Source organism: Antechinus flavipes, chromosome 4 (assembly GCF_016432865.1).
Source record: "Antechinus flavipes isolate AdamAnt ecotype Samford, QLD, Australia chromosome 4, AdamAnt_v2, whole genome shotgun sequence".
In the NCBI taxonomy this organism is placed as follows: Eukaryota; Metazoa; Chordata; class Mammalia; order Dasyuromorphia; family Dasyuridae; genus Antechinus; species Antechinus flavipes.
Genome location: NC_067401.1, coordinates 162,588,353 through 162,606,863, shown reverse-complemented (window position 1 = coordinate 162,606,863; position 18,511 = coordinate 162,588,353). Strand labels below are relative to the sequence as shown.

The following is an 18,511-nucleotide window of genomic DNA, read 5'->3' as shown; positions in this document are numbered from 1 at the left end:
CGTCGGGAGATAAGTAGTGCCTGTGTTGGAAACTAATTGAATGACCTGCTCTTCCACTCTGGAAGGGCTGAGGGAAGTTGCTTGGTGGGTTCTGAGAACTCGGGGGAGCAGCCAGCTCTAACAATTGCATCCCCATTTTGGAGCTGGAGAGGAGAGGAGTGTGCCGGAATCTGGTTGAGGCAGAAAGTTAGTAGCTTGAGGCCCTTCGTTTTCCCCAAACCTGTTTTAGCTTGTTTGTGTACCCCAAGGCAGCATTTACCGGCAATCCCATTCCATCTCTGACTTACCTTTGTTTCATTGACCTACTGGTTAGAGCTTTTGGACATAGGGTTGGAATTTGCCTCTGATTCATTTATTCAATAAATGTTTATTGGGGATGAGGTACTGTGCTGGGCTAATGCAGACCAAGTCAGTAGGAAACGGGACGTGTACCAAGTGGGGAGGGCTGGTGGATGGCAAAATTGAGTTGTTGCCTGAGTATTCGGGGCAAGACCACTATGCAGTGGAGACCTTCAGGTGACAGAACCACTTGTAATGCCCAAGGAATGTTTCCTCCATGACCCTCACCCCTGGGAAACTATACAAAACCACTGTGAAGACACGGGGGTCCCAAACATGGCCAGAGGAAAAATGCAAGAGCCAAGAGTTGTGGGAAGCTGAAGGCTGATCCTTTTGGTTGGAGCAGAAGAGTAACCTAGGGTACAACATATTGGATTGCATGAAGTAAAAGAGAAGGGAAAATGAATTAATATAATTATTCCTTCCACATTGTGACTTTCCCCACTGCAGATTCTATATGTCACAAGTTGCCATAAGAAATAAATGGGAATTTTAAGGGAGTTTTGTGGAATCCTCAAATGACACAAGAACCAACAGATGACACAGAACCTATGATCAAATATTTAATCCAATTTTTATATTAAGGTTTTGCAAACACCCCGCACCCCTAACCCCAGAGATGTGAAAGGGATAACTCGTCAGTCTACTATATGTCAGGCACTATGCTAAGCACTTTTTGGTTATTATTTCATTTTATCCTTAGGCAATCTTGTGAAGTAAGTGCTATCATTATCCCCATCTTAAAGTTGAGGAAATTGAGGCAAAAAGAAATTAATTTGCCCAGTGTCATACAGCAAGTAAATGTCTGAGGTCAAATCTAAATCTATCTACTATATCTAGGACTTAACTGTTCCTACCTATCTGGATTATATAAAGATCAAAGGGAGTGTTCAGTCATTTTAATTGCATTTGACTCTTTATGACCCCATTTGGGGTTTTCTTTGCAAAGATACTGGAGTCATTTGCCATGTTCTCAGATGAGAAAACTGAGGCAACCAGACTTCAGTGACTTGCCCAGCTAGTAAGTGACTTGAGGCCATATTTTGAACTCAGATCTTCTTGACTCCACACCTGGTGCCATATCCACTTTACCCCTCAGCTATAACAAGGTCAAGCATATGGCCATCTATTTCTATGCGGAGTTAAGGTGATGTGGAAGAGTAGTTCATGGGAACTGAATGGATTGAGTAACTAAGAAATTAGTGTATTTTAGGGAGCAACATGTTGAAGTTTTGCAGGGTGAGGGTAGGGGTTGGGATGGAGAGAGACAGAGGAAGGTACTAAACTCATTGAGGAATAAAACACTGGAGGTTGATAGATAATTGCTGCCAGTATATTTAATATGTATTGATTACTTGCTGTCAAGGAGAAGGGAGAGAGAAAAATTTGGAACACAAGGTTTTACAAGGGTGAATACTGAAAACTATCTTTGCATGTATTTTGAAAATGAAAAGCTATTATTAAAAATAATTGCTATCATGGTCTGAATTGGATGATAATTTTGAAAAGCATAAACTTCAAAGGAGTAATAATTGCTGAGGGATGGTGTGGGAGAATATGGAAGTGGCATTGGGAAACAAGTAGTATTCCATCTCTTCTACCAGGGATTTCCCCCTCTCCTCCTCTTTCCCCCCTCCCCCCCCCACCACACACACAAGTAGGGGGTATAAATGAAAGTGCAACCTATATTAGAAGACATGACCAGGGAATGTGTGTCATCAAGAGGGAGCCAAAATATTGAAGGAGTGAGAATGGAAAGGTTTTGAGATGAAAGCAGGTTTGCTGCCTGTGGAGTAGAGACATTTCAGTGATCACAGTGGAAAGTCTGGGGTTGGTTTGAGAAGGACAGGAATGATAGAGTGAGCAGATGGGGATGGGAAATGGGAGTCACTGCCCTGAAGGCTTCTCCAGTAGGACTGAAGGACTACTATTGTATTTCACAAACTTTCCATTCCAGGCACATTTGCTCTCCCCCAAACTCAGCAGCCTTCCTTCTCTGCAGAGCTGCACATGTTCCATTTCTCTCTTAACTTCCTTTAAGGTTCATTTCAAGCCCCAGTTCTTATAGGAAGCTATTCTTGATCTACTTTTTTATGATTTCTCCCGGCCTCAAATTTTCTTGCTATTTACCTATTTACTGGTATGGCGGAGCTAGGTGGCACTATAGGGCATAGTTTGCAGGATCTGGAATCTGAAAAAGACACTCTTCCTCAATTCAAGTCTGACCTCAAAAACCCTCCCTGCCTCAGTTTCCTCTTCTGTAAAATGAACTGGAAATCCTGTCATCCTGATTCCTTTTCTGTTGGTTGATGACATCAGAGTCCTGAATTTCTAAAGACTCTCTGGGCGTAACCTCAGCTGCTATCAGGCCCCATCTGTCTTTTGATTGATATCTTGGAGCTGGGCCTGGCCTCTCATTTCTCTGGGTCAATCTACATTCTGAGGCCCAGGGAAAGCCCCGGTTACATTTTGGACATGGGGTTTTGGGTTTTATTCTCTCACCCTGCTCCAATATCTCTGCCAAGAAAACCTGAAATGGGTTCATGAAGAGTTGGATGTGACTTAATGACAACAATAAAAGATGATGATGAGCTTTGAAGAAGTGAAGTGACTTAACAGGGTCACATAGGTCATATGTAGACCCAAGCTTTAGGACTTCAAGCTCAGGGTACTTTTCACATCACATTGACATAATTTTCCTTTTAGCTCCCCAAGGACGCCTAAAGTGGGTGAGGTTAGCTAAAGCTAACTAAAGACTAATTTTTTATTAAGGCTGAGCACACCTGAATCTCTGGATGGGTGGTTCTGACTTGATTTTGGACAAATAGGCTCTTGTTACAGGTGCATCCCATCCTGCTAGTCAGCTCAGAAAGAGAATGGGTAAAGCAGCATTTTCTGGAAGGAGTGCCCTTGATGTAGCTGGCATTTTGTCAGACATTATGAAATCAGCCAAGTGAGGTCTTGGAGATAGTGCTCCTAGAGCTAGGTAGGGATAGTGGTCTGGATTGTTCTCATAACTTGAGAGTGGGGAGAGGATAGGATAGTCTTTACCTTGGTGGGGAAAGCCTTAAGGACTATAGGATTTTGGTATTGTATCATTTATATAGTATTAAAATGGGGCAAGTAGAAGGCTCAGTGGATAGAGCCCCAAGCCTGGAATCGGGAAAACTTGAGTTTTCACACAGCTAGTATGTCTCTGGGCAAGTCACTTAACTCTCTTTACCTCAGTTTCCTTATCTGTAAAATTAGCCAGAAAAGGAAAATCTTTGCCAAGATGGATTGAGCAACTAAGAAATTTTTGTATTTTAGGGAGCAACATGTTGAACTTTTGCTCAAAGGGGATCACAAAGATTTGGACAACAAATAGTATTAAATGGCTTGACTATGAAAGAGCTATGTAGCCCTCCTACTCTCCATAGACTAATAACTAGTAGATTCACACCACTTTCTGCTCCTCCATGGCTTTCCCAGTGTGCTCTGTATCAGCTGCAGATTTGGATGTAAGCCATACCTTCCCTCCCTTCCCCTCCACTGCTGAGCTTCTGTAGAATCTCCTTTGGCCACTTGCTTGGCTTTCAGTTGTGTCCTTCTTTTCCATTTCTTGGCACAAACAACAGGAGTGGTTTTGCTATTTCCTTTTGGAGCTCATTTTTACATATAAGGAAACTGAGGCAAACACAGATGAGTGACTCACCCAGGGTCCCACAGCTACTAAGTGTCTGAGGCCTGAATTTGAACTCTGATTTCAGGCTTGGCTTTCTATCCACTATACCACCTAGCTGCCTGAGTGACCCCCCTTCCTTTCCAAGAAGCTTCACATTTCCATAGTTTTCTTTCTATACTGGAAACCCTTTTCACGTAGAGAAGTCCTGGCCTGTCCTCCTGTGACTCATACTCCTTTTGCACTGCACACTTGCCTCCTTCTTCTTTCCCCAGGGGATTTATTCCTTCAATAGTTGTTCTTAGGGGAAAAGCAGGAAAATATTAAGACAATAATAATAATAATATATATATATGTATTTGCTCTTTATATGTGTTATAAATTTGCCTCTCTACAAACTACCAGTAGGATTTTATTTGCATGCAGAAATTGTGTTTATTTTTTTATCTTTGTATCTCTGGTGCTTGGCACATCATAAATGCCTAGGAAAAACTTATAAATTAAATTGAATGGAACATTTATTGCATGATTATTATGTTCTAGGGGTTGTTCAAAGGTCCCTGGAGGAGGACCTCAGTCCCATATTCCCCAGCAAAAGAATGGTGGAGCATCCTTTTCCAAAAACAGGGCCTGATGGTCTCTGTTGCCCCTATTCCCTTGGCTGGAAGGCAAAAGTATTGGGACAGATTGACAGTTGGGGAGATGGAAGGAAACAATGGAAAGACAAGAGTAGGAGACTGAATCATCACAGTACTTCCAATTGGCATAAATCAGGAAGAGACTGGATGACATCAGGAGGGCTGAATGGCAAGGTCAAGTTTATTGAGCCTACAAAAACACTATTCCTTAGCTCCTATCTGTCTGCTTTGGGGTTGAGGAGACACAATTTACTCCATCATGAACTACATCCACAATGTAGTAACAGATTAGACTTTTGGGACCTGCAAAAACTTGGAGGAATGGGGAAAAAAGAAGCTGCTTTGGGGTTGTAGATGGAGGGATGAGGCTGAATTTCTGCTCCAACTGTATGGCTTTGGGTAATATTAACTTCAAAGCCTCAGTTTCCTATTTTAAAAAGGGTTGAGAACTTTGGAATTGAAGTAAGATTATGTGATGATCAGCTATGATAGACTTAGCTCATTTTAGCAATATGGTGAACCAAGACAATTCCAATAGACTTGGGATGGAAAATGCCATCCACTTTCAGAGGAGAGTAAATGCGGATTGAAAGCACTATTTTCACTTCTTTTGTTTGCTTTTTCTTAAGTTTTTCACGTTTTGGTCTGATTTGTCTTGTACAATATGACAGATATGGAAACATGTTTAAAAAAATTGTACACATATAACCTAGATCACATTATCTGCTATCTTGGGGAGGGAAGAGATAAAGGAGCAAGGGAAAAAAAAAAATCTGGAACACAAAATCTTTTTAAAAAAATATTTATTTTTAGTTTGTAGTATTTTATTTTTCCAAATACAAACAAAGATAGTTTTCAACATTCACCTCTGTAAAACCTTGTCTTCCAAATTTTTCTCCCTCTCCTCTCTCCAAATGATCCAATATAAGTTAAACATGTGTGGTTTTTCTAAACATATTTCCATATTTGTCATGCTAGGCAAGAAAAATCAAAAATCAAAAACCATAAGAAAGAAGAAAAACAAGCAAACATCAACAAAAGATGAAAATACTGTGCTTTAATCCACATTCAGTCTCTAGTGAAACACAAAATCTTAAAAAAATGAATGTTGAAAAGTATTTTTATATGTATTTAGAAAAATAAAATATTGTTAAGGGAAAAAAAAAAGAAATTTGGAGTTGAAAGGGACTTTAGAGTTAATCTAATCCAACCACGCCAAATCCAACCAAAGTATTAGAAAGGTTGACTTACCCAAAGTCACCTTGGGAGGAAGTGGCGAAGTTGGGATTTGAACTGAGTTGTACAAACTCCAAATCCAGTGTATATGACAATGCTTTCTCTGGTGTTTGTTGTTGTGGGGAAAGCCTGACACTATGTATGTGAGTTGTAACTTTGGATCGTTTCCCCTTGGAAGTCTCATTTAACAACTCCATATGTCTGTCTGCTCCTGAGGATTTGGAGGGAGTTCCCAAGAAAAGATCTTAGAATGAAGGAAATGGTGGGACTTCTGACTCATTCCTTCCAGGCAGGAGGGTACAATATCTTATCCTTTTTAGGAGCATTTTCTTGTAGATTTAACATACATGAGCAAGACTGTGGAGCTCAGAGTGGCAATAACCTAGAACTTAGTCTTTCTCTTGGATGCTGCTCCTCTTGGATCCTTGGCTCCCTTAATATTCAATTCAAAGGCTACCTTCTGCTGCTGGAGCCCTCTGTCCCTATGCCCATGTGAGGCTTTTCTCCCCTAAGTTTACTGCCACTGTTCTGTTTATATCTTGTAGTCACAGATTTATATAGATATTGTCTCTCTTTGAGGGCAGGGGATGTTTGGCTTTTTTTAGGGAGGAGGAGAGTAGGAATTGTAGTGTTTAGCAGAGTACTCTGGCACATAAATTAGCATTTAATCAATGCTTATTGATTAGTTGCTAGGGGTCAGGCCTGAGCATCCATCAATGAAAGAGCAAATGGTTCTACAAGAGAAAGAAACAGAGATAAATTCAGAAAATGAACTTATAGCTATCTCTTTTTAGTTCTTTCATAGCATATAGTGACACACATATACATGAAAAACTGACAGATTTACATCATTCTTTCCCTTGCTTTGAAACTGTGTCTGAGGGACTGATGCTCACAGTTTTGTCTATGCAGGTCCAAGTCCTTAGCTGGATGATACGTGGCCTTTGGGTTATTCTTAGGGTCTTCGGGATCCTTGGGTTCTAATCTTGGCTTTGGGTCATGATGTTCAAGCAAGTAGCCAACCATGTAGTCAGGGAATGGGGTCAGGGCAGGAGGGAGAGAGAAAGATACCTGGGATTGTGGGCAAGAATAATACAGTAATAGTTAAGACAAAAATGGATTTTAGAGATCATTTTGTAGAGGAAGAAACTGAGACCAAAAGATACTTAAGAAGCATGTGGCTAATTAGTGGAAGGTTTAGGATTGGAACCCAGAACTCTTGGTTTCTAGTCCAACACTGGAAATTGGGTAAAGTTTGGTTTAGCTTGATGGTCACAGAAAGCCAGTGGAATGTAGTAATTATAAAGTTCTTCCTGAGCACTCAGACATACTTCTATAAAGAATAGAAGACCATTTTATTTTAAAAATATGTAAATGGATGATAATGCATTTGGCTTTACAGATGAAGTTAGAAGTATCAAACCTTCAGATGAGAAAGCAAGCTGTGTATTGTGGAAGAGGATAGAAAGTATATAGCAGTATTTTCCTGCTCACCTTTTTGTAAACAGGAAAATTACAAAAAGGGAAATTAAATTTAAAAAAATAAGCAAGACATCTTTTTTTCTTTTGAAAACTGAAGTACTGTGTATTTCAGTCTCAATCTGTATCCTTTGTCGTCAGAGAGAGGACATGTCAGGGGAACCAGAAGTCAGTAAAGTAAATGCATCTTTCTGTACTCTTTGAGACAGGGGTGTTTCACTGGCAATTGCAGAATACAATTCTTTAAGGGAGGCTAGGACAGAAGGACCCAGAAGAAGCTCCCTATCAGCTGCTTTTTATGGAAGGCACCAAAAGAGCAGTCCTAAGAATAAAATAAAACTAGAAATAGCAGTCCTTAATATCTACCATCTTCATTTGTGAAAATCCCAGAGACAAATGCTACAGGAATCTCCTCAGGTCTCTAAGAAGCCAATACCATTCCTCTCAAACTCTAGGCAGTTTTCTAGAAATGTTCTTTGCTGTTGTGATCTCACAGACTCATCGAATCGTACATATTTTTATTTTAAATTATAGCTTTTTATTGTCAAAATATATATATGGATAATTTTTGACATTCACTCCTACAAAATCCTGCATTCTAATTTTTTCCCCCCACCTCCTCCCTTAGTCAGCAAATAATTCAATATATGTTAAACATGTGCAGTTCTTCTATACATATTTCTACAGTTATCATGCTGCACAAGAAAAACCAGATCAAAAAAGGGAAAAAACTGAAAGGAAACAAAATGCAAGCCAACAACAACAAAAAGCATGAAAATACTATGTTGTCGCCCATATTTAGTCCCCTCTCTGGGGGCAGATGGCTCTCTCCATCACAAGACCATTAGAACTGATCTGAATCATCTCATCATTGACACAGAGCCACGTCACATAATCTTGTTGCCATGTACAGTAATCTCCGGGTTGCTCATTTCACTCAGCATCAGTTCATGTAAGTATCTCCAGGCCTCTCCAAAATCATCCTGCTGGTTGTTTCTTACAGAACAATAATATCCCAATAAGATAGAATCGTTCATATTGAAATGATACAAGGGCAATTCAAAATGACATCAGATCCAGCTCTTTGAACCTTACCTTGAGCATCAGACCGCATTTTCCCTTGGTTTGTTACCTTTGATTTCAGGAGACAGATTTCCAGGGGGATGCCCAGTGCATGTACGGCTTCAGGATCTTAGGAGGATAAGGGGTGAATTTGGTATGTGATGCTTTCAGTTGTAAAAGGGTAGTAACAAAGGGCATTGGCTCTGGGGTCAGATCTAGATTTAAATTATCCTTCCATTCCTTCCTGGTGTGACCTCAGGCATTTCCCTGCCCCCCTCACTGGGCCTGTTGACATATATGTCAAATACATTTTGCTTGGGGGAGGGAGATGTGTTGGGACCAGTTGGGTTTCTAAGGACCCTTTCAGTTCTGAAATTGGTGCAACAAAGAACATGGGGGTTTTTATGTCCGTCATCTTTGCACTCCTCTAGCTCACTCACTTGAGAAGGGAAGGGACCTGACTCAGGCTGCTTCCAGACCAGTCTCCCCTAGGCCCCAAGGGCAATCTTGCTTGGGTTATTTCTGGGTTGGGTATGTGGCTGTCATATAGATAGGGTGGTTATAAATGTCACCAAAAGGCCACTCAGTGTGGTGTGTGTACACACATGTGCCCAGTACTCAGGGGACTGGACCTATTACATCAGGCTTAGCTTCCTCTTCCTTGCTTCTCTCTGATCGTATTACAGCCCTTTATGAGGAAGAGCATGTCTTACTGGCTCGAATGGGAGTTAAAAGCTTTTTAGCCTGTTGAGGAAGAGCAGCACAACATGTTCTGTTTTGGAGTTCCTTACCTCGTGAAGCAAGGGGATACTTTCAAGTCACAAAATACATCAGGGATGGCCTTTGAGTTCTAACTGGCTTTAAATTTTCCCGACCTTCTCTTGTCTAACTTAGAGTGCAGACTCTGGTGTTTGTTTTTTTAGAAAATCTGCTAAATGAATTGGCCCAGAGTGCCTGGGAAGTTCTCCCCTAGGCAGGCATTATTTATTAGGTTTTTCTCTTGAGTTATTAATCCTTTGTCTCCTTCTCTCCCCTCAGTGATTAGTATTATCAGGATCTTGTCATTCCTTAGTAATTTTGCTGTTCAGAATCTCTAAACCTAGTATTCAAGCATTCCCCTTCTCTCCTTCACTAGTCTTTGGGGAAAGAGAGGGCCCTGGACTTTGAAGGCTTCTGGCCATCCCTTCCTTGTTATCTGCCAGTGCCCATATGCAGGAACTGGAGGATGTTTTGCCCCTGGAATATTAATTTTTCAGTTTGGTTTTTGGAAGCATTGTAAAATTAGCAAATAAAACCCAGAGCTCTATCCCTCCCGGACCTTAACACCCAGCTGTACCTTCAGATGGAAGAGCGATTAGCTGATAAGTGACACTTGATTTAGTTTGGTGGCCAGGTTAGGGCTCATCACCAAAATTTTCAGGACAAATCTGAAAAAAAAAATTGGAAAAAAAAGGTCTTATTCTTCCTCCATCTAATTTCCACCAATTGTAGTGGGAATGGGCACAGTTGAACTCCATGGATTGTGAAGTTTTTTTTTTCCCTTTTGTATGAATGAGTTCACCTGTATCTTCCCAGGCAGCCTCTATGAGATTCCTTTTCTGGTTTACAGAAAGCACAGTCCCTTCCAAATGCAGCATGCTGCTGTGTGAATTTCAAGAAATCTTCCAAGTTCGCTCCCTTTAGACTATCTCAGGCTCAGTAAACATGGAGGAAAGGGTATTGGGGAGCAGTATACTTGTGTGCCAGGAATTGAATGTTTTCTACATTCTTCTTTAAATTGTCTAGAGGGGGCTTTATTTATTTATTATATATTTTTAAATAATCATATAATTTTTATTTTATATTATAATTTTTTCCAGAGGGGGCTTTCATGATATTTAACCCAGAGTGCCTAAATGGTGTCTATTTTGTACCTGTCTCTTTTCTTGAGGCAAGAAATTAGGAAATTGTTGTTCTGTTTAATTAGGACATTGATGAGTTGTAAGTGACTCAATCGTGGCAGAAATGCAAAAACTACAACTTATCAACTGCCATCAAGTGAGTCACTTGATAAGCTGCAGTTTTTGCATTTCTTTTGGGAAGAAAACAGTACTTGTGACAATGTGCCTTGGAAGATGAGGATATAACTTAACTGTCCACCATAGTCTGTGGTAGTTATCCCTCTCTGTTACTAGACTAAATATTCAAAAAATATTTATTAAAAACTAACATGCTGAGGATTCTGTCAGGTCCCCAGATTCCAGGTGGAATGATAACTAATTGCAGGAAGTTTTGTGAAACAAGGGACTTCCAAATAGGCAGTGATGGGGTGCAGTTGGAAACCTTTACTGTTAACTATTTTCTCTTTTTGAGCAAGGAAGCAGTGAGTGAGAGTGCCCTCTGCTGATTAGTGGGGAGGTCCCTGGTACGATGGAAAGAACGTTCAATTGAGAATCAAGGAGACCCAGGTTGTTAAGACTTGCATGCGTCTCTTTGTGTTACCTTGCATAAATGATTTTTCCTTCAGAGCCTATTTTCTCATTTATAAGATAAAAGAACTGGTCTAGTTGATCTTTGAGGTCCCCCTTGTAGATCTAACATCAAAGGGGCAGTGATTTTTAACTGGTTTGGTGATATTTGGGGGATGTCCCTAGTAAAGAGACTTAGATGAAGTAGTTATCATTAATAATTTGCTTTCTTTTCTTGGGAATGTGGAATGCAGAAATGACTTGCATTTAGTTACATAACTGGCATATCATTTGCTCCAGCATTCAGGCTTCAGGCTGGGTACATTATCAGGAGTCAATAAATAATGTCATCAGTCGTTTCCAGTAGTTTAATGACTGAACTCTCCTGGGCAAATATTTTTCTGATCTTTTAAAGGGTTTTAGAGGAAACATACTTCCTTTGTGTTTTGTTTCAATGCCTCATTGCCCTAGTAGGCAAAGCATGCTTCCTTTCAACTGACAATTCATAAAAATCAACTTTACTTTGTCAGCTTTGGAGTAAGGAGCTGTTTCAGGGCACATTAAACTGAGATGATGGAATGAATGAGTGTGAAAACCAAAACTCATCAGTTTCAAGTCTCAGGCTCTATTAAACCCCCCTTTTTTTCCCTTGAGGGAGGTTGTAATCCAGGCAGTTTCTGTGGGTGAAGCCTTTAAAAAAAAAAAAAAAAAGAAGAAGAAGAAAAAAAAGATTAGTACCTGTTAAGCTGTGGGAGGATGAGGAAGAAGAGATTAGAACAGCCTTCTAATTAATATCCCCCCTCAATCGAATCTCAGGTACTAAGGTCTTTTGGGAGTCTCAATTACAAACCTCTCAGCTCTCCCAAATTTTTTTTCTGAGGCAATTGGGATTAAATGATTTGTCCAGAGTCACCCAGCTAGGAAGTGTCTAAGGCCAAATTTGAACTCGTGTACTCCTGACTTCAGGGCTGGGGCTTGCCTCCCAAATTTTTGAGATGGATTAGGGGAACTGGAAGAGTATGGTTAAGTTGATAGGCAAAAATGTTCATTTTATAGCGACTTCACTCTTATTACTTGATCTCATGGGCCTCCATTTGACCAACCATAAATTAAGATGGTGGAAATCTCAGCCCTTCAGAAGGGAGGTGAAGGATACCGCATGAACAAGATCCACTGGGATTTTGGGATGGAAAGGCCCATGTAATTTGTTCTCTCTGTCTTGACCCTTTAAAAATACCTCCCAGCGGAGCCAATGTCTCAGAATTAAATTGTTTCAAAGCTGGTTTCGCAGTTCCCTGGCATGGGGTGGATAACTGATGTATGATCCTTATTTCTCTTGCTTGTGTAACTCTGTCCTCCCTAAATGGGCCGAGTCTTGGATGAGATTATCTCCCTGGGGACCCGGAGTGCAATCTTCTGTCTTTCCTTCTCAGACACTTCGGAGTCCCCGCGCGAGAGCATGGGAGTGGTGGTGGCTGATGATGGACCTTCAGGTGTCAAGGCCCCAGACGGGGGCTGGGGCTGGGCCATCCTCTTCGGCTGTTTCATCATCACGGGCTTCTCCTACGCTTTCCCCAAAGCGGTCAGCGTCTTCTTCAAGGAGCTCATCCGGGAGTTTGACATCGGCTACAGTGACACAGCTTGGATCTCCTCTATCCTGCTGGCCATGCTTTATGGGACAGGTGAGAAGAGAAGTGGGAGTGCTTGAGGGAGGGATCCCTCAGAACCCATGTGTCACTCCCAAATCTGCAAAGAAAGTACAGGCACAGGGTAAAGGGAGGGGGGGGAGGGGAATTGAAGAAGCAAGCGCAGTTCAGGGATGTAGGAGTTAGGATGGGGAGGACCCATTGCTGGAACCTTTCCAGTTTCTTTTATAATTAAACCATTCCTTTGTCCAGACCTGTTCATTTAGGTTGACTGCTACTCTTCCTAATCAAATCTACAGAGCTTAATTTGTATGATTAAAGCACTGAGGGGCCTTCTAGCCCTTGCATCCATTGTTTTTCTCAAGGACTAGATTTCAAGATTTTTTGAATCTAACTCTGGATCTGTGCTGTCTCTGACTTGGTCTGAATTTCTTGTCTCAATTTTCTCCCATGTAATATAGGCCTGGGGCAGCTAGGTGGTGCAGTGGATAGAGCACCAGACCTGAAGTCAGGAGGACCTGAGTTGAAATTTGCCCTCAGACATTTTCCTAGCTGTGTGAGTCTGATCAAGTCATTTAACCCCAACTGACTCAGCAAAAAAAATAAAAAAATAGGCCTAATATAACATTGTAGTGAAAAAGCCTTTTCAAATAGAGGCTAGACAAAGCAAGTTTGAATCCCAGAGCTCTGCTATGTGCTTATCTTATATCTAATAGCTTTTTTCCTTTGTAAAATAAGGGGTTTGCAATAGATTATTTCTACACTTCCTTTTTAGCTTCCCAAGTACTAAGTATACTGACTGAAATTTTGAGGAGAAAAATCAGCATATGGCAAGTGATTAGTCATTCAAGTACCAAAAGGATCTTATCATAAGACAAGGTAGCAAGGTGTTCATCATTGAAATACAGATCATTCTTGATCATCTGAACTAATGAAAGCAAGCAGTGGTTTACAATAATAAAGAATTCTAGATATCTAGATAAATAATATAAAATTTCTATTCAGCTATAATCTTCAAATAAAGAGCATTGTAGAAGTCTTGTTGAGACAGGGTACATTGGCTAGGTACCCAGAATTGGCAGGGGCACAGCCCTCCAGGGTTACCCAGTAGGCACACACATGTATACTGAACAAATGTCATGATACTGGAAATAAATTAGTTTGGAGTAAAACCCTTGTTACAGAATCTCTGCTTGTGGAAACTCACTATAACGGGGTATCATACAAAAGAACAGTCTGCCTGTGGAAACTCACTATAATGGGGTACCATACAAAAGAACAGTTAAGACTATTTCTGAGAAGAATAAAAGTGCATAAGTGGGGCCTGGCCTAGGCAGATCAACTACAGAATGTTTCTGGTTTTTAAGCTCAGTGGGTCTGGATGGTGACTCCATTCTACAATCACAAAAGCTGCAGTTGCCCCCAGCAAAATCATTTCAAAATTGTGTGGATGAAGTACAAACCCGCTATCGTTGCTGGAAAAACGCATGTTCCTGATGTGTCCTTTTCTTGCACAAAAGACTTCATTATTAATTATTGCAGCTTTTTAGACCTGATGCCTGATGCACGTGGCATCAGGAGAGAAAATAAAAATGACTTGTGGCAATTAAAAGCTGGTAGTGGTAGGTCATTTCAGAGGTTGGAGAAGGATGGACAAGAAGATTGCAGTCTTAGGCTCCCAGTAAGTCTCGTTTCTGCTTCTCAGGTCCATTGTGTAGTGTGTGTGTGAACAAGTTTGGCTGCCGGCCGGTCATGCTGGTGGGTGGTCTCTTTGCCTCAATGGGGATGGTGGCTGCCTCCTTCTGCACCAGCATTATTCAGCTCTACCTCACAGCTGGAGTCATCACTGGTAAGTACCAGAGCTCAGACAAGGGTCAGAAATCACATGTAGGTTATTAAGCTTTTAACACAGGCAGCTTCCTGTGATCTGAAGCCCCCAGGAGGGATCCTATGAACTGCAAGCAGCCTCCTACCTCCCACAAGTTACCAAGGGGACTCAATATCCTAGATAATGTGGAATAACAAATGGCATTCCTGTAGGGCTTCACGCTTATTGCCCATTGCCTCCTTGGCTCACCACCCTGGAGAGGGGTGGGGCAGTCAGGTTTGTAGCCATTATTTTCTTGTCCAGTGTTTTCCAATGAATCCTCCTGGGATGATATCAACTCAGGATAAAAGAGTGCAATGGAAAGGCCACTGATTCATTAGCATGTATTTGACCTGACCTTGCCCAGGTATCTATGGAGTTCAATGGATTTTTGTGATCCTCTTGTGGCCATTGCCAATGAAGAGAGAGGAGAGGTCACTTCTCTAGGGGTATATACATAATATATATATGTATGTAGAGGAGGAGATCACTGGACCCAGGATAAAGAGACGAGATTCTTTCTAGCTGAAATATAAACTCGAGGGGTTGGCTAGCTTCACAGAGATCAGATGCCTTGTTTCTCTCAATTTTGATCCCAGAGATAAGGGTTTTGTATTTGTGAGGGGAAAAAAAAATAATAATAATAACAACAAAATCAACTAGACTAAATGAAAGTCATTTACATATAGCCTTCTAATGGATCACAGAATTTTGGACAGGAGATTCACCTTTGTAGAGGTATGTTTTTCTTGTGCTGATTGATGGTAAAAAGATTACTAACATAATGGGGAGGAGGTGCACAAGTGAACCCAGTGACATAGAAACTTTGCCCCTTTCCCCCAAATCATTTTTACATAGAAGGCCGATTGTAATCATTAAATGGAATAAGAGGAAAAAAGTGTGGCTGGAGTCAATGACAGTGGATCCCAGATCAGATTAATGGGGGGGGGGAGGTACCTCTGGAAAGGATTGATTAGCTGAGCCCGCCCCATAGGTTCTAAGCTCGTTCTTGTTGCTCTTTCCAAGGCCTGGGCCTGGCACTCAACTTCCAGCCCTCCCTCATCATGCTCAACCGTTATTTTGACAAGAGGCGCCCGATAGCCAACGGTCTCTCTGCTGCGGGGAGCCCTGTGTTTCTTTGCGCACTCTCTCCCCTGGGACAGATCTTACAGGATGTTTATGGATGGCGAGGGGGCTTCCTCATTCTGGGGGCCATGCTGCTGAACTGTTGTGTATGTGGGGCCCTGATGAGGCCTCTGGAAGGTCCCAAGAAGCTTGAAGGCTCTAAGGCCACATCGAAGAAGAAGTCAAAGAAGCTTCTGGACTTCAGCGTTTTCAAGGACCGTGGCTTTGTGGTCTACACGGTGGCAGCTTCCATTCTGGTCCTGGGGCTCTTTGTTCCGCCGGTTTTCGTGGTAAGCTACGCCAAGGACATGGGGGTGTACGACACCAAGGCGGCCTTCCTGCTGACCATTCTTGGCTTCATTGACATTTTTGCCCGGCCCCTCTGTGGATTTGTGGCTGGGACCAAGTGGGTGCGGCCACGCTGTGTCTACCTCTTCAGTTTTGCCATGTTCTTCAACGGCTTCACTGATCTCATAGGCTCCATGTCGGACTCCTACACCGGCCTGGTGGTCTTCTGCATCTTTTTTGGCATATCCTACGGCATGGTAGGAGCCTTACAGTTTGAAGTGCTCATGGCCATTGTTGGCACCCAAAAGTTCTCCAGCGCCATCGGCCTTGTGCTGCTAATGGAGGCGATTGCTGTGTTAATTGGACCCCCTTCTGGAGGTGAGTGTCTTTTCTCACTTTCACATCAATGCCATTAATTATCCTTCTCCTTTCTAGGAATGACCCAGTAGTGACACATAGCTAATAGCTAATCTCACACCTTTATGTGATGCTCACAAAAATAGTCATTGTTGTCAAAACTTTTTTTCCTTCATTAATGAGGCCGGTCACTTGCTCAGTAAGGAAAGCACAGGCCAGACCCTTGTAGGGATTTTCATTGGGAGACTACACATCACTCTTGATCTGTTTGGGCTTTGTTTCCAGGAGGTGAGAATTCACCTTAGGACTGGGGTTGGTAACTAAAGTCTCTGTCCACAATATCCTCCTGCCTTGTCTCTACTTCTGGGGAAAGGAATGTGGTAGGACTGGGGTATACCTTCATGGATCCAGGGTCCCATTAGCACAGTGACTCCCTTCATCCATGCAGATCTGGACTTTCCTCTCCCTTATAATACCACCCACTCCTTTCACAGAGTGGTTCTATCCAATATTCTGGAATGCCTTCTTCTGTTTGTTTTCATATATACATATGCATAGATATAAAATAATTCACATATATTTAGATAATTATTTACATACATTATATTTATAATAAATCATTCATATAAAAATATAAATGTACATGTAATATAAATATTATTTAATATATGTATTAGACATATACTTATATATTAAATATCATACATTCATATATTTACACATCTTACATATATTTCTGATACATTATGCATATAAATATGTATATGTAAGTGAATATGCAATATAAATATGTATAATATATATTATGTATATAATATACGTTATACATTTATATATTATATACTTACACATTACATATGTTTTATATATATATACACACACACATATGTGTATACACTCACACACACACACACACATATTTTGTAGCTACCAATACAGCACTATTGTCCCCCCTTCTCAAATCTAGGTTAATGATAGGGTACTAACAGATTTTTAAAGAGTGACTGATTACCTGATGCAGCTCTTTCACTTTACAGAAACAATAAAACTCGGACAAGTTAAATGATTCTTAGGGTCCCATAACTAATTAATGTCAAATCTGGGACTAGATCCAGATTTCTGACTTCTGGGTCTGAATCCTTTCCACTTCATCAGGCTATCTTCAGCATCAGATTACGACCCAAACACAAGCCCACTCTTCACCTCCAACCTATGTGTTTCTAATTTCCAACCTAAAGAAAATTAGCCTGTTTCTTGGTGTCTGAGGCCCAAGTCCAGCTTTGTTTGAGGAGGGTGGGGAAGGGAAGGAATGCCTGTTTGTGCCTTATGTGATGAGTCCCGGAACTTGAAGATTTACACTTATGAAAATAATACAATATCACCTTTTGATACTAACCAAATATGTCAATGCCCCTGGACTGGCAATAGAAAATGCAGAGAGTAGGATTCCAAGTAGTTAAAACTCATTCTTCAGTTCCTTTCAGGAGAAAAATTGGGATTCCCACAAGGGGAACAAGATTAATTATTTATATACTACTGAGGTTCTGTTCCCATCAGTTTCCAACAACTTTTGAAATTGCTTAGTCTCATTATAAGGTAACAAAATGGAATGAAGGAAAAAACAATCTTGGTTTTCATTTTCCCTTTCGGAGAGAGAAAGATACACTTTAAAGAGGTTAACTAAAGAAGCAAACTTTCTTAATAGTAATGTACGGTGGGAAAAGGGGAGAGTGAGTGAAATACATCTTCACAACTGTTGCTTAGAAAAATCAGTTGGAAAAGATAATTTTAAAATGAGAATTCAAAGTAGTCTAGATGAGAAGAAACCTGATCCTGGAAGGAAGAGAGCCTCAACTTCTTGTCCTTGGGCTAACTCATTTTATCAGGGATCAAGTATCTTCAAGTTTTTAACTATAGTACTATAGTGAATATTTGTAACTAAATGAAGTAATTCCTTGCCCTTGGAGGTGTTCAGAGATAGGACTGCCTTTTTGGGGTAGCCTAAATGACTTCAATCTTTATAATCCTAGACCTCTAAATCATTATTAGGTCCCTTTTAAAAAAAAAAAAACAACTAATTTCTTTAGAGAATCTTTTTTTTTTTAAGTTCTCTCTGCACACACTCTGCACTTTGATTGGTCCTAATTTTTATTTGGAAGGAAATAGTAGTGACATAAGACTGAGGTCAAATCTGTTTTAAAATTCAAACCCTAATCTAAGGACAGAGGGATAATTGGATGGATTTTATGAGAGGGAAGGTGAAGCCTTACTTAAAACATTGTCCTAATCTCTTTGAGGGCAGGCATTGTCTTTCGCTCCTTTTTGTATCCCTAGCACTTAGCACAGGGCCAGGTGGTTAATAAATG

At 40.9% G+C, this 18,511-nt stretch overlaps 1 protein-coding gene across 5 annotated transcripts in view; it reads left to right on the top strand.

The window, feature by feature from the left end:
- SLC16A3 (solute carrier family 16 member 3) overlaps positions 1 to 18,511 on the top strand; it is a 62,938-nt gene that overhangs the window by 42,119 nt on the left and 2,308 nt on the right. For all 5 annotated transcript variants that reach the window (XM_051995300.1, XM_051995305.1, XM_051995303.1 and 2 more), the window contains 3 exons: positions 12,296 to 12,544; positions 14,214 to 14,357; positions 15,402 to 16,166. In XM_051995300.1, coding sequence (XP_051851260.1) covers positions 12,296 to 12,544; positions 14,214 to 14,357; positions 15,402 to 16,166 — 1,158 coding nt within the window. The remainder of the gene's footprint in view (positions 1 to 12,295; positions 12,545 to 14,213; positions 14,358 to 15,401; positions 16,167 to 18,511) is intronic.